Below are 12,457 nucleotides of genomic sequence, written 5' to 3' on the forward strand. Positions count from 1 at the left end.
GTTAAGAATTTTGAATTTTATCCAAAGAACAATGGAAAACTATTAAAAGTTTTAAAGGAAGAGGGTAACATTTTCAATTTCTCATATAAGAAATTTTTTTTCTCTTGTCATGGTGTGGAGAATACTTTAGAGACGTTGGAAATATATGTTGTGTTAGTTGCTCAGTTGTGTCCAACTCTTTGCAACCCCATGGACTGTAGCTCCTCAGGCTCCTGTGTCCATGGGATTCTCTAGGCAAGAATACTGGAGTGGATTGCCATTCCCTTCTGCAGGGGATCTTCCTGACCCAGGGATTGAACCCAGGTCTCCTGAGTTGCAGGTGGATTCTTCACCATCTGAATCGCTCTTTGGCACACAACTGCGTATTTATCAGTTCTGAAAACACTGGACACGGGTTCAAATCTGGATGGAAATGCACTGAATGTTTGTAATGGTAATTAATGTCAGGAAAGCTTCTCTTTCTCCTTTATCACTTTTTATTTTGAATGATTTGTTTTACAATAAGCGTGTGTTACTTTAAGTTTCATTAAAAGTTAATGAGTCATTTTCAGTTTTGAAGAACACACACGAAAAGACTTGCTGATTTGCAGACCAGATTGCTGACCCCTATCCCTAATGGTCTTTGTTTTGCTCTCCATGTCTGATGGTTGCCTCCTCCCTGGAGTCTGCCCATTTGCCAGGTCCCTTTGCATTGACAATTCTTTTAGACTGTTTTCCTACTTTTTAATTTGGTGTTTGCATTTCTGATGGGATGAGAAGTAGCTTTGTCTCATTCCATCATCCCATTTCCCCACTCACATGTGGTTCTCCTATATCCGGGCTCTGTCGAGCAGCATCAGTTTCTGCTTTTCTTCCAGGGACTTTTGCACAGGAGGTAGATGTCCTTGGAGCTTTCTTGGTGGCTCAGATGATAAAGAATCTGCCTGCAATGCCAGAGTTTGATCCCTGGGTCAGGAAGATCCCGTGGAGAAGGGAATGGCTACCCACTCCAGTATTCTTGCCTGGAGAACTCCATGGACAGAGGAGCCTGGTGGGACTAATACTGGGCATCCTTGGATTTTCTCTTCTCCTACTGCCAGCATGTTTCTAAAGACGTGCATTCAAGGACTGGCTAATGGGGATTAAAGAGGCTGTATGGGAATCGTATCTGACCCTTGACCCTTTTCCTGGACAGTACACACTTTAATTGCTTAGACTTACACATTTTTTTTAAACTTTAAGCCTTTTTATTTTGTATTGGAGTATAGCTGATTAATAAGTTGTAATAACTTCAGGTGAACAAGACAGGGACTTAGCCATACATACACCTGTGTCTGTTCTCCCCCAAACTCACCTCTCATCCAGGTTGCCACATAACATTGTAGACTTACAGAATTTTGGACTTAAAAAAAATTTAAAGGCCATCAACGATAAAGTATAACATAACACAGAAATTCCTTTGTGGATATTCTGAATATTTTGAATATCTTTTGTCTCTTTGAAGAGCTCTAGAAATTAGAAGCTTCCTTCTAATTAGTAGTTCTTAGAAAGATTATAGGACCTAGAATCAGAGGACTTGTATTACAATCTACCCTCAATTGTAGGATGACCTTGCAAACTGAGTAACATTGAGTTGTACACAGGTAACTTCTAAACTGTCTTTAGGGGGCAGCTAACTTCTAATAGTTAACTTCTAAACTGTCTTTAGGGGGCAGTACTAAACCACAAAATTTATAAAATAAATTTTGCTATTTTTGCTAATGCTATTGGCAAATGTTTTTTTTTTTTTGCAAATGTTAATATAAAATAAAACTAAAATAACAATAATGAGACTTGTGATGCAATTATATATACCTTTTATTTGTAGTAAAATTTTCTAGGTAGTCAAATGAAATGTTAGTTTAAAACTCATTCCTTTAATGATTTATTTAATAATTATTAAATTACATTATGCACAACTTATGGTAAGAGATGCAAATATGAATAAGGCATATTTGCTTCCAGATAATTTACAATTAACTAAGACAAGTAATTTGTGTTTGTGTGTATACAACTCTTTCAGGCTAAAGATTATAATAAAAATAACATTTATTGATTATTTTTTATGGGCTTCCACAGGAGGTAGCTCAGTGGTAAAGAGTCTGCCTGCAATGCAAGAGACACGGAAGATGCGCCTTTGATCCCTGGGTCTAGAGGAGCCCCTGGAGGAGGAAACGGCACCCACTCCAGTATTCTTGCTGGGAAAATCCCATGGGCAGAGAAGACTGGCAGGCTACAGTCCGCAGGGTCTCAGAGAGTTGGGCAGGACTGAGCAACAGCACTGCCGCAGTACTGAGTATTTTTATCTACCTGTCGAGTGAGGTGAGCGAGGTCACTCTGTCGTGTCCCACTCTGCGACCCCATGGGCACCAGGCTCCTCCGTCCATGGGATTTTCTAGGCAAGAGTACTGGAGTGGGTTGCCATTTCCTTCTCCAGGGAATCTCCCCGACCCAGGGATCGAACCCAGGTCTCCCACATTGTGGACAGACGCTTTACCATCTGAGCCACCAGGGAAGTCTGCTGTCAAGCGACTAATTTTATCCTCATATAACCCCTTAAAGTAGGAATTATTATTATGCCTACTTTGCAGATAAGGAAACTGAGGATTAGTAAGATTATGTGATTTGCTCAGTAACACATCTTGCAAGTGGCAGAGCCAGGAATATATATCTATTTGCATATATTTAATATATATCAGTTTGACTTTAAAACTTTTGCTGTTTGCCACTATACCATTTGTCATTTCAAAGTCTATGTGAAATAATAGAATACACAAACTGACAGAAAGAATTGAAGACTTTCAGAAGAAAGCAACATCCTTCCTGTTTGTGGTAAATCTAGAAAATTTTATGTAAGAGGTAAAATCTGAACTGTATTTTGAGGAATCAATAGTATTATAGGAGAATAATAGCTGAAAACAGTGGTTAATACTTATTGAAACCTCACTGTGTGTCAGGCACCATATATTCATTACCTTATTTTTCAGGAAAAATTTCTAAGGGAGGTGTATACTACTGTATTATTTTCCCACTGCATAGAGAAAGTAAGTGAGGCTGCCAGTGGTCCTATACTCTGAAGAACACACTAATTAGTAGGCTAAAAAGTAAGAGAGTTAGAACTTGAATCCAGGACTAATTTTAGAGTTTAAACTCTTAACCAGTATAATAGCTATATGGAGAAGTAAGGTGGAGGGCATGGACAAAAGCACAGACAAATCAGGAAGGGATAAATAATTCCACTTGGCTATAGCCTCGGGTGAATAAAAGGGAGTGAGAAAGGGGCTGAAAAATAATTTGGCCATAAAACCTTGAAGCCATATTAAGGAATATGGATATTATTTGCTCTACAGTGGGAAGTAACTGAAGAATTATGAGCTGGGAAGCAACATAAGCAGTTTTTCTTTGGGGAGGAGAAAGAGACAGAAGAAAAAAACTGATTAATCTATAAAATGTTGATAATTGTTAGCCAAGCATATGATTTATACTGCCGTATGTGTCAACCTTGATGGTCAAACCAATAATTGATCATGAGTTGGTGAAGGAGATGCCCTTTTGATCATTCTAGTCATTTTTATAGATAGCATTGATCAAACATATGGACTGGATGCCCTAGAGTTAGGCAGTCTGGATTAGGATCATTTTTCTGTCACTTACCATCTCCGTGACCTTGAGTTTTATTTGACTTCTTGTGGCTTAGTTTGGTATTTTCCTGAAAGTCTTGTGTGAATTAAAATAATGAATAATAGAGGGCTCAGTAGATTGTAGCACTGTATTATTGTATTATAATTATAATTATAAAAGCGCTGTAGCATTGTATTATATCTTACAGACAGTAACTCATTGAAGGACTATTGAAGTTCTTAATTTCTCAGTTATTGAAAATTGATAAAGGGAAATGTAAGATGTGAATGCAAAAACCAGTTGTATTGTGAAGTCTTTTATGCTATGTATTTTTTAAAGCAACAACTTTTACTGGGACATGGGTGCTATTTACAATTCAGTATGTAAACTATCTTTACTAACTTCAGTAATCATGATCTATCAACGTTATACTGAACACTAGACTCTGAATATTTCTAGACAAACTTATTGTCTTTGCTATTTAAAAAAATATTATCTGCTGAATATTCAGCAGGCTCTTTTAATGTGGAATTTTTCTTTCATTCTGGCAAAATTTCTTGCATTGATACTTTGACAATCTCTTTTTACCTCTACTTGGAACTCTTAGTTTGATCCCTTAATTTTCTTAACTTTTAACTTATTTTGTTCTGTCCTCTGGGAAATTTGCTCAGACTTATTTTCCAACTGTTCTATTGGATTTTATGTATTCTCTCTCTCTGAGGATACTGTTTATAATTTTTCTCTGTATATTTAGTTTGGCCTGTTAAAAGCTTCTTTCCAATATATGGCTATCATTATACTCTTGTTCATATTTAACTGAAAAATTAGGAACTGTTTATGTGGATGGAGTTTGTTGAGGAGGGGTTTCACAGTAAGCATTAAGACGTGGACCCCTCTACCATTTTCCTAAGTACTTAGAGATTGTTTTTTTTTTTTTTTTTGAGCGGTCCAGAGGAGTATACTCTCATCTGCTACCTGGGAGATATAAACTTAGCTGCCATGTTCTCTAAGACAAATGTGGGAAGAAGGCACTGGGGCAGGTTGAGCATATTTATTTACTACATAGATATTCACTTAATTTCATTGTTTTTAAAGAGGCATTCCTCAGTTCATTGTGCCTGGTTTCTTAGAATTCATAATCCCTTAGCTTCAACCTTACCAGAAAGTAAATCTCCAATTTCTTGTCAGGTGGTGAAGGTTTATTTTCTTGGCTGGGTGATGAGTTTGGGGTCTAATTTCTAATATAGAGTTTCTATTCTGTTTTAGCTCCACCAACACCTACAAAATTTCTTGCATTATTACCTCACAGGTAGTCAGTCTCTCTCATTCTTAAGTCCTTTAGAGGTGTTAAATCATGAATAGATCTGCTTCTTATTCTTCCTCTTTGCAGACAATTTACTTTCCGTTTCCTCAGGTTTTCTATATGAAATTGATAAATCATCTGTTTATCATTGTCTAAATGTTTTCTTTTTTTTGAGCCTCTAAATGTTTTCTTGATATTGCTCATCTATTAACTTCCCTCCTGTTGTCCTTGTCCTTATGGTTAAGATTATTTTTGCAAAAGTTTTGCTGTCATTTAAGTGAGACTTGGAAAGTAGCAAAACTAAATATGTTTGCTTAGCATGGAAGTCCTATTATTAACTTTAAAAGTATCACCCCTCTTACAAGGGCTTCCCAGGAGACATAAGAGACACGGGTTCAATCCCTGGGTGTGGAAGATCCCTTGGAGGAGGGCATAGCTCCCGACTCCAGTGTTCTTGTCTAGAGAATCCCATGGACAGAGGAGCTTGGTGGGCTACAGTCCAGGCGTTGCAAAGAGTTGACCATGACTGAAGCGACTTAGCACATACCCCTCTTATGCATATAATATAAAATTTTATGAATTTCTTTTTTTTTTCCAAAAATGAGTCTACTTTTTGATGACATTGTGAAAAAATGGACTTTTTACCAATTCCTATTTCAATATTTTCAATTTGTTCCTCTGATTGCTTTAGAAATCAAAATATTTGTTGCTGTTTCTATGTTCTCTTGAGTCATTTTCATGTCCTATTCTTCAACATGAACTTTGCAATTTACCAATCTTTGTCACCCAGTTTTTTCACTTTGTTTTCTTTCACATTCAACTTAGAATTGAACTATACATATTTTTTGGCTGATTTCCATAGCACAGCCACATAACTATGTGCAGAATTAAGCTAATTTCTTCTTGCTAACATACACCATGAGAAATTTATGTAATTTAATTGATGTTAAGATATCTAACTGACATTGATATAATATATTGGTATGATATAAATTTAATTTCAGAGAACTTCATCTACAATAAATTTGTCACCAGGAGAAGTGGAAGATGATGATGATGATGAAAACACTTGTGGGCCCTCAGGACTCTGGGAAGCATTAACTCCTTGTAATGGATGTAGGAACCTTGGCTTCCCCATTCTTGCACAGGTAATGGTTTACTTTCTTAAGATACAATAAAACATAAAATGGTTGCCTAGGTTTTTAAGTAAATCTTTTTTATTACCAGCTGAAAATCTAATTAGTATTTTATTTATACTTTGAAATTTTTCTTCAGTTGAGGGTCAGTAAAATGCTTATATTAGCTGTATGTATATATATATATATATATATATATATATAAGTGAAATGCTTATATTAGCTGTATATATACGTGTGTGTGTGTGTGTGTGTATATATATATATAAGTGAAATGCTTATATTAGCTGTATATATACGTGTGTGTGTGTGTGTGTGTATATATATATATAAGTGAAATGCTTATATTAGCTGTACATGTATGCATAAGTCAACACATACTCTACATAATTATAATTTTATGTGATTTTATTTTAGTCGTGATGCTAGCTCTAGAAAAATTGAGTTGTATAAGAGGTTTTAGTATTAATGAGTCTGAAATATTTCATTTTAAAGAATGCTATTTTGAAATTAAATCACAATTCATATTTAAAAAATAAAATGATTTAAAAGAAAGCATGTGAGAGCTCTTTAAAAGCACAGTGATTTTTTTTTTCTTAGCACAATGGAATATTGTAGAATAATGTGTGCCACTGACAATTATGCACTGCAATCCCAAAATGAGAATAGAACACTAAAACATTGATTATAATTTTGAAATCATTTCACTACTCATTAAGTCACTTTTAGTTCTACTGTATCACCCTCAAGTTTTTCTTGTGCATTATGATTCACAAGCCCTTAGAGGAGCTTCAGAAATAAATAAAACAAGTCAAACAGAGTTAGGAAATTTGAAGCCACAATGAATTCATCTCTATGTGAAGATGAAAAAGCACTTAATATGAAAAATAGTGTAATGGCAAAGGTGTGTTTGTGTAACTACATAAAATATAAGTGGAAAAATAATCTAGGATAAGAATTCAATATATCTCAAAAATATTATTTTCTATTTTGCAACAAATATGAACCAATTGTGTTCAAGAAACCATTACATGTTTTTACATTTATGTCATAATTTAATCACAGCCACCCAAATTCCAATATTGATTTATTGCACTTAAAGAATCTCTTTATCTTAATATGAACTATTTATAGAATTTTAAGACAATTTATACCAACCTTACAGAATTATTTTCAATATTTACTGGCCTGTGAGATCCACAAAGGTATACTATGTATTGCTCAGTGTCTATGATTTATTGCCAACATTATTCCTGGAATATTGTCAGAATTAAGTAGTATTTGAATTAAATGATTTTCTATAGGGTTTCATTTCTTCACTTGTTGATGTTTGGTAGAAACCAATGCAATACTGTAAAACAATTATCCTTCAATTAAAAATAAATAAATTAAAAAATGCTTTTACCTACTTAAAAGGGTGTGTTTGTGTATGTTAGTCAAGGGTATAGAAGAAAGGAAATTAAGAAACATAGGTTTTTATTAATATACTCTTATCTGCTTAACAATTTACCAACAATTGAATGCTTTTACCTATTTTTTGGCTCATAAAATTAATATCTTTGTATTTTTATATAAAATAGCAGAACTCTAAGCTATCATAATATACTGTATCTGGGTTCTCCATCACTTTATTAGCATTTACATTTATTTTTTAAATTTTAACTTATTTTGTTTTACTAGGTTTCGGAGTAGGGCTTGGTAGCAACTTGCTTTTGTTTATAATTTTTAATATTTTTCTTTGGCATTTTTTTCTGTGTAGGCTTGTATCACTTGAATAAATATTGAGTATTACTGTTCTAATAGCTATGTTTACCCTAAAATGTTTCCCAATCTGAAGCTTTTCTTTCTTTTTTAATATTGTATGGTCATATGTTGTGTAGTTTTTTAACCATCAAATTCACTAAACTTTATGGTCTTTTTTAAAAATTCATTTCATCTAGAATTTCTTTTAAAAAAATTTCAAATATGGCCTTATATTTGTTTTTAACTCATTGATAACTAGTTGTTCTATGACCTTCCATTTGACAATAACTCTCATTCCTTTGATTATATGCCGTCCTGCTTGGCTTGGGCTTTCTTCGGGATCTCTTATTTTACTTTTCCTATTTTTAAAAACAATGACCCACTTTGATATTTTTACACATATATTGTGGGAGAAAACTGTTAGCTGACATGATTGTCTGCTTTTTAATTTATATTTTATACTTACTTTGTCAAATTTAAAAAGTATTCTTATTGGTATTTTAATTGTAACTGCTTTAAATCTATAAACTTACTTGAGATGCACTACCTTTTTAAAAAATGTATTTAACCTAACAAATCAAACATAGAATTCTTTTACCAAGTTTCTCTTCTAGTCTTCTTTTCCTAATGTTCTCAATTTGTAATGGGTTCCCCTTTAACATATGTGTGTGTGTATGTGTGTGTGGGGGGGTGTGTATGCTTAGTCACTTCAGTCATGTCTGACTCTTCATGACCCTATGGACTGTAGCCCTCCAGAATCCTCTGTCCATGGGATACTACAGGCAAGAATATTAGAGTGGGTTGCCAAGCCCTCCTCCAGGGCACCTTCCTGACCCAGGAATCGACCAATGTCTCTTACATCTCCTGTGTTGGCAGGAGGTTTCTTTACCACTAGCACCAAACCTGCCTGCCAATGCAGGAGACATAAGAGATTCCTGGGTGGGGAAGATGCCCTCAAGGAAGACATGGCAACTCACTCCAATAGTCTTGCCTGGAGAATCCCATAGACAGAGGAGCCTGGAGGGCTAGAGTCAATAGGGTCATAAAGATTCAGACACGACTAAAGTGACTCAGCACATATATATACATATATAATTACAACATTTTCAATGTGATGATGCAAACTGTAAAAATACTAATTATATTTCACAATGAAATTAATCTGCAATGGTTAACACACTAGTATAGCTTAAAACATTTGATATGATGCTAGAAGCATCATATCAAATATAAGTTTTTCCTAGAACTTGCAACAACTTTGAACTCAGGATTTTCCAGACATGTGATTCTGTTATTGATGAAATGTTAAGGAAACTTTATTTAGGAGCCAGTTTTTTCATATCTGAATTATTTTGGGGGCCATTAAAATCATTAAGCCATAAGCACTGTGCATATAGGGCTTCGAGAAAAGTCCCTACCTTACAGTTTGGCACAGGAGCCTTTGCGATCAGGGGAATTAGTATAGTGCTTAGCAGATTCCTATATATTCAGATTTGCTGGATTGGAATAAATATAATTTATTCTTCTTAGCTGGATCTAGCAAACAGGAATCAGATATCTTGTATTCAAAGTAGAGTGCTAAACTTCAGAAACATGAGGATTATGGAAATACAAACTTAATTGGGAGCCAGATTACCTTTACATTCTGATTCTGGGCTTTAAAACTATATTATTTATCACTTTCAGATTCTTAGATTTTGTACTTGCAAAATTAGAACATTGCTTGATCTTTTGGATCTTAATTTCCAAAATTATCTAATTTCTAGTTTTTGTCTAGATTTTGAATTGATCCTATATTCAAGTTTCATCTATTTTTTCTGGTTTTTATAAGGTATTTTCTTCTGTTACTGTGACTAGATTGTTGAGGTTTTTATAAGAAGCAGTTCCTTTCAAATTTATGAGAATTGGTGATTCTGAATAACAGGACTAAAATTAAAATATATAGAATATATTGGGCACTTTAGTATAATTTCAAAGCAGTTAAATAAAACTTAAGCTGGGCAAAAAATTAGAAAAGAAATCAAGAATGAAGAGACTAGGAATATGAAGCCCTTTCTGAAAAGTATAATTAAACTCAAATTTGTTTTTCAATATTCTTGGCAATAATAATCACTACTATTTTGAAAATGGAAGTGAGAAGGGAGGAAGTAGAATTCAGAAGTGAGCAAGAACAAAGGTGGGGTTGGGGAAAGGTCCTCTAGAGCAGATAATCAACTGTTAGATAAGGCCCACGAATGAATATGGGAGTTACACTTTATAACTCTCCCATCTGTGTTGTTGCAATAGTACTTGGGAACCATCTAAACAGGAGACAATCCAATAAAAGTGCTAGGAATAAAATATAAAACTGTATCTTGTGTTTGCTCAAATGGCAAATCCAAATCTGAAATATTTGATTGACTGATATGCTCAGAAAAAGCTACAGTGAGATCAGATATTGTCTGGCCATAGGAAACCGAAGTCATAAAAGAAAGTGTGGGGGAAGGGAAACTTTTGAGTGAAGATGAAATAAGAACAGAGAATTTTGTTACTTGAGTTTGGTGAACGCAATGAATACATCTAAACAAATAAAAAGCAGTGCTATTTCATAAGAACTGTTATCCCATATCCCTTGGGCTTTTTGTGCTGTAGGCATCTTACTTAGCTTTGTTGCTTTTGCAGACGTTGGAATGACTTACGTGCATCTTGTTTTTTCTCTAATGAAATTCTCTTCTTTCAAGACTCACCTAAAGACTCATCTGCTTTTTTGTCTAAACCTTCTCGTCTGGAGTTAGGTACACTCTCACTCCAGTTCCTTGGCTTCCATGGCATTTCACTTCTGCCTCTGCCTGTTATTTACATCCTCCCCAGAATAATCATACTAAGTGACTCTAAACTCACCAAGGTTTATGTAAAGGCTCTGACTGCTCACTCAATCTTCATTCTTTCCATAGAAAAAGGAAGCATTTGCCTAGGGGAAAACAAGTAAAGAAAGTGATACCAGTAAAACAGCTTCCTTCTCTTTCTGTGGCTAAACAACAAGAGCTTATAGTAAGAATTTTGAGCTTTCAACTCTACTCTGCCATTTGATGCAAGAAGTTCTCCTACAGTATCTCTACAATGACCACTCCAGATTTGCTGGAACTGTTTGTGTCAGTGAGAATACTTACTAAAATACAGTTTTGTTAGTATTTCTCCTGATCAGGTGATATGTGCTTTAATAATTTGATGTATGTGTGTGTGTGCTGAGTTCACTTCAGTTCAGTCACTCAGTCATGTCCGACTCTTTGCAACCCCATGAATGGCAGCATGCCAGGCCTACCTGTCCATCACCAACTCCCAGAGTTCACCCAAACCTGTGTCCATCGAGTTGGTGATTCCATCCAACCATCTCATCCTCTTTCATCCCCTTCTCCTCCTGTCCTCAATCTTTCCCAGCATCAGGGTCTTTTCCAATGAGTCAGCTCTTCGCATGAGGTGGCCAAAGTATTGGAGTTTCAGCTTCAGCATCAGTCCTTCCAATGAACACCCAGGACTGATCGCCTTTAGGATGGACTGGTTGGATCTCCTTGCAGTCCAAGGGACTCTCAAGAGTCTTCTCCAACACCACAGTTCATCAATTCTTCGGCGCTCAGCTTTCTTCACAGTTATGTATGGTTATCCATACATAACCAATGGAAAAACCATAGCCTTGACTAGATGGACCTTTGTTGGCAAAGTAATGTCTCTGCTTTTTAATATGCTATCTAGGTTGGTCATAACTTTCCTTCCAAGGAGTTAAGCATCTTTTAATTTCATGGCTGCAATCACCATCTGCAGTGGTTTTGGAGCCCAGAAAAATAAAGTCTGATACTGCTTCCACTGTTTCCCCATCTATTTCCCATGAAATGATGGGAACAGATGGCATGATCTTAGTTTTCTGAATGTTGAGCTTCAAGCCAACTTTTTCACTCTCCTCTTTCACTTTCATCTAGAGGCTCTTTAGTTCTTCTTCACTTTCTGCCATAAGGGTGGTGTCATCTGCATATCTGAGGTTATTGATATTTCTCCTGGCAATCTTGATTCCAGCTTGTGCTTCGTCCAGCCCAGTGTTTCTCATGATGTACTCTGCATGTAAGTTAAATAAGCAGGATGACAATAAACAGCCTTGACGTACTCCTTTCCCATTTGTAACCAGTCTGTTGTTCCATGTCCAGTTCTAACTGTTGCTTCCTGACCTGCATACAGGCTTCTCAAGAGGCAGATCAGGTGGTCTGGTATTCCCATCTCTTGAAGAATTTTCCACAGTTTACTGTGACCCACACAGTCAAAGGCTTTGGCATAGTCAATAAAGCATAAATAGATGTTTTTCTGGAACTCTCTTGCTTTTTCGATGATCCAGTGGATGTTGGCAATTTGATCTCTGATTCCTCTGCCTTTTCTAAAACCAGCTTGAACATCTGGAAGTTCACAGTTCATGTATTGCTGAAGCCTGGTTTGGACAATTTTGAGCTTACTTTACTAGCGTGTGAGATGAGTGCAATTGTGTGGTAGTTTGAGCATTCTTTGGCATTGCTTTTCTTTGGGATTGGAATGAAAACTGACCTTTTCCAGTCCTGTGGCCACTGCTGAGTTTTCCAAATTTGCTGGCATATTGAGTAGAGCACTTTTACAGCAT

The 12,457-nt window shown here is 35.6% G+C and overlaps 1 protein-coding gene across 5 annotated transcripts in view; it reads left to right on the forward strand.

The window, feature by feature from the left end:
- Nucleotides 1-12,457, forward strand: part of ANKS1B (ankyrin repeat and sterile alpha motif domain containing 1B) — a 1,085,637-nt gene that overhangs the window by 263,491 nt on the left and 809,689 nt on the right. For all 5 annotated transcript variants that reach the window (XM_061125565.1, XM_061125567.1, XM_061125569.1 and 2 more), the window contains exon 9: nt 5,947-6,090. In XM_061125565.1, coding sequence (XP_060981548.1) covers nt 5,947-6,090 — 144 coding nt within the window. The remainder of the gene's footprint in view (nt 1-5,946; nt 6,091-12,457) is intronic.

This window comes from Dama dama, chromosome 22 (assembly GCF_033118175.1).
Source record: "Dama dama isolate Ldn47 chromosome 22, ASM3311817v1, whole genome shotgun sequence".
NCBI classification, from domain to species: domain Eukaryota; kingdom Metazoa; phylum Chordata; class Mammalia; order Artiodactyla; family Cervidae; genus Dama; species Dama dama.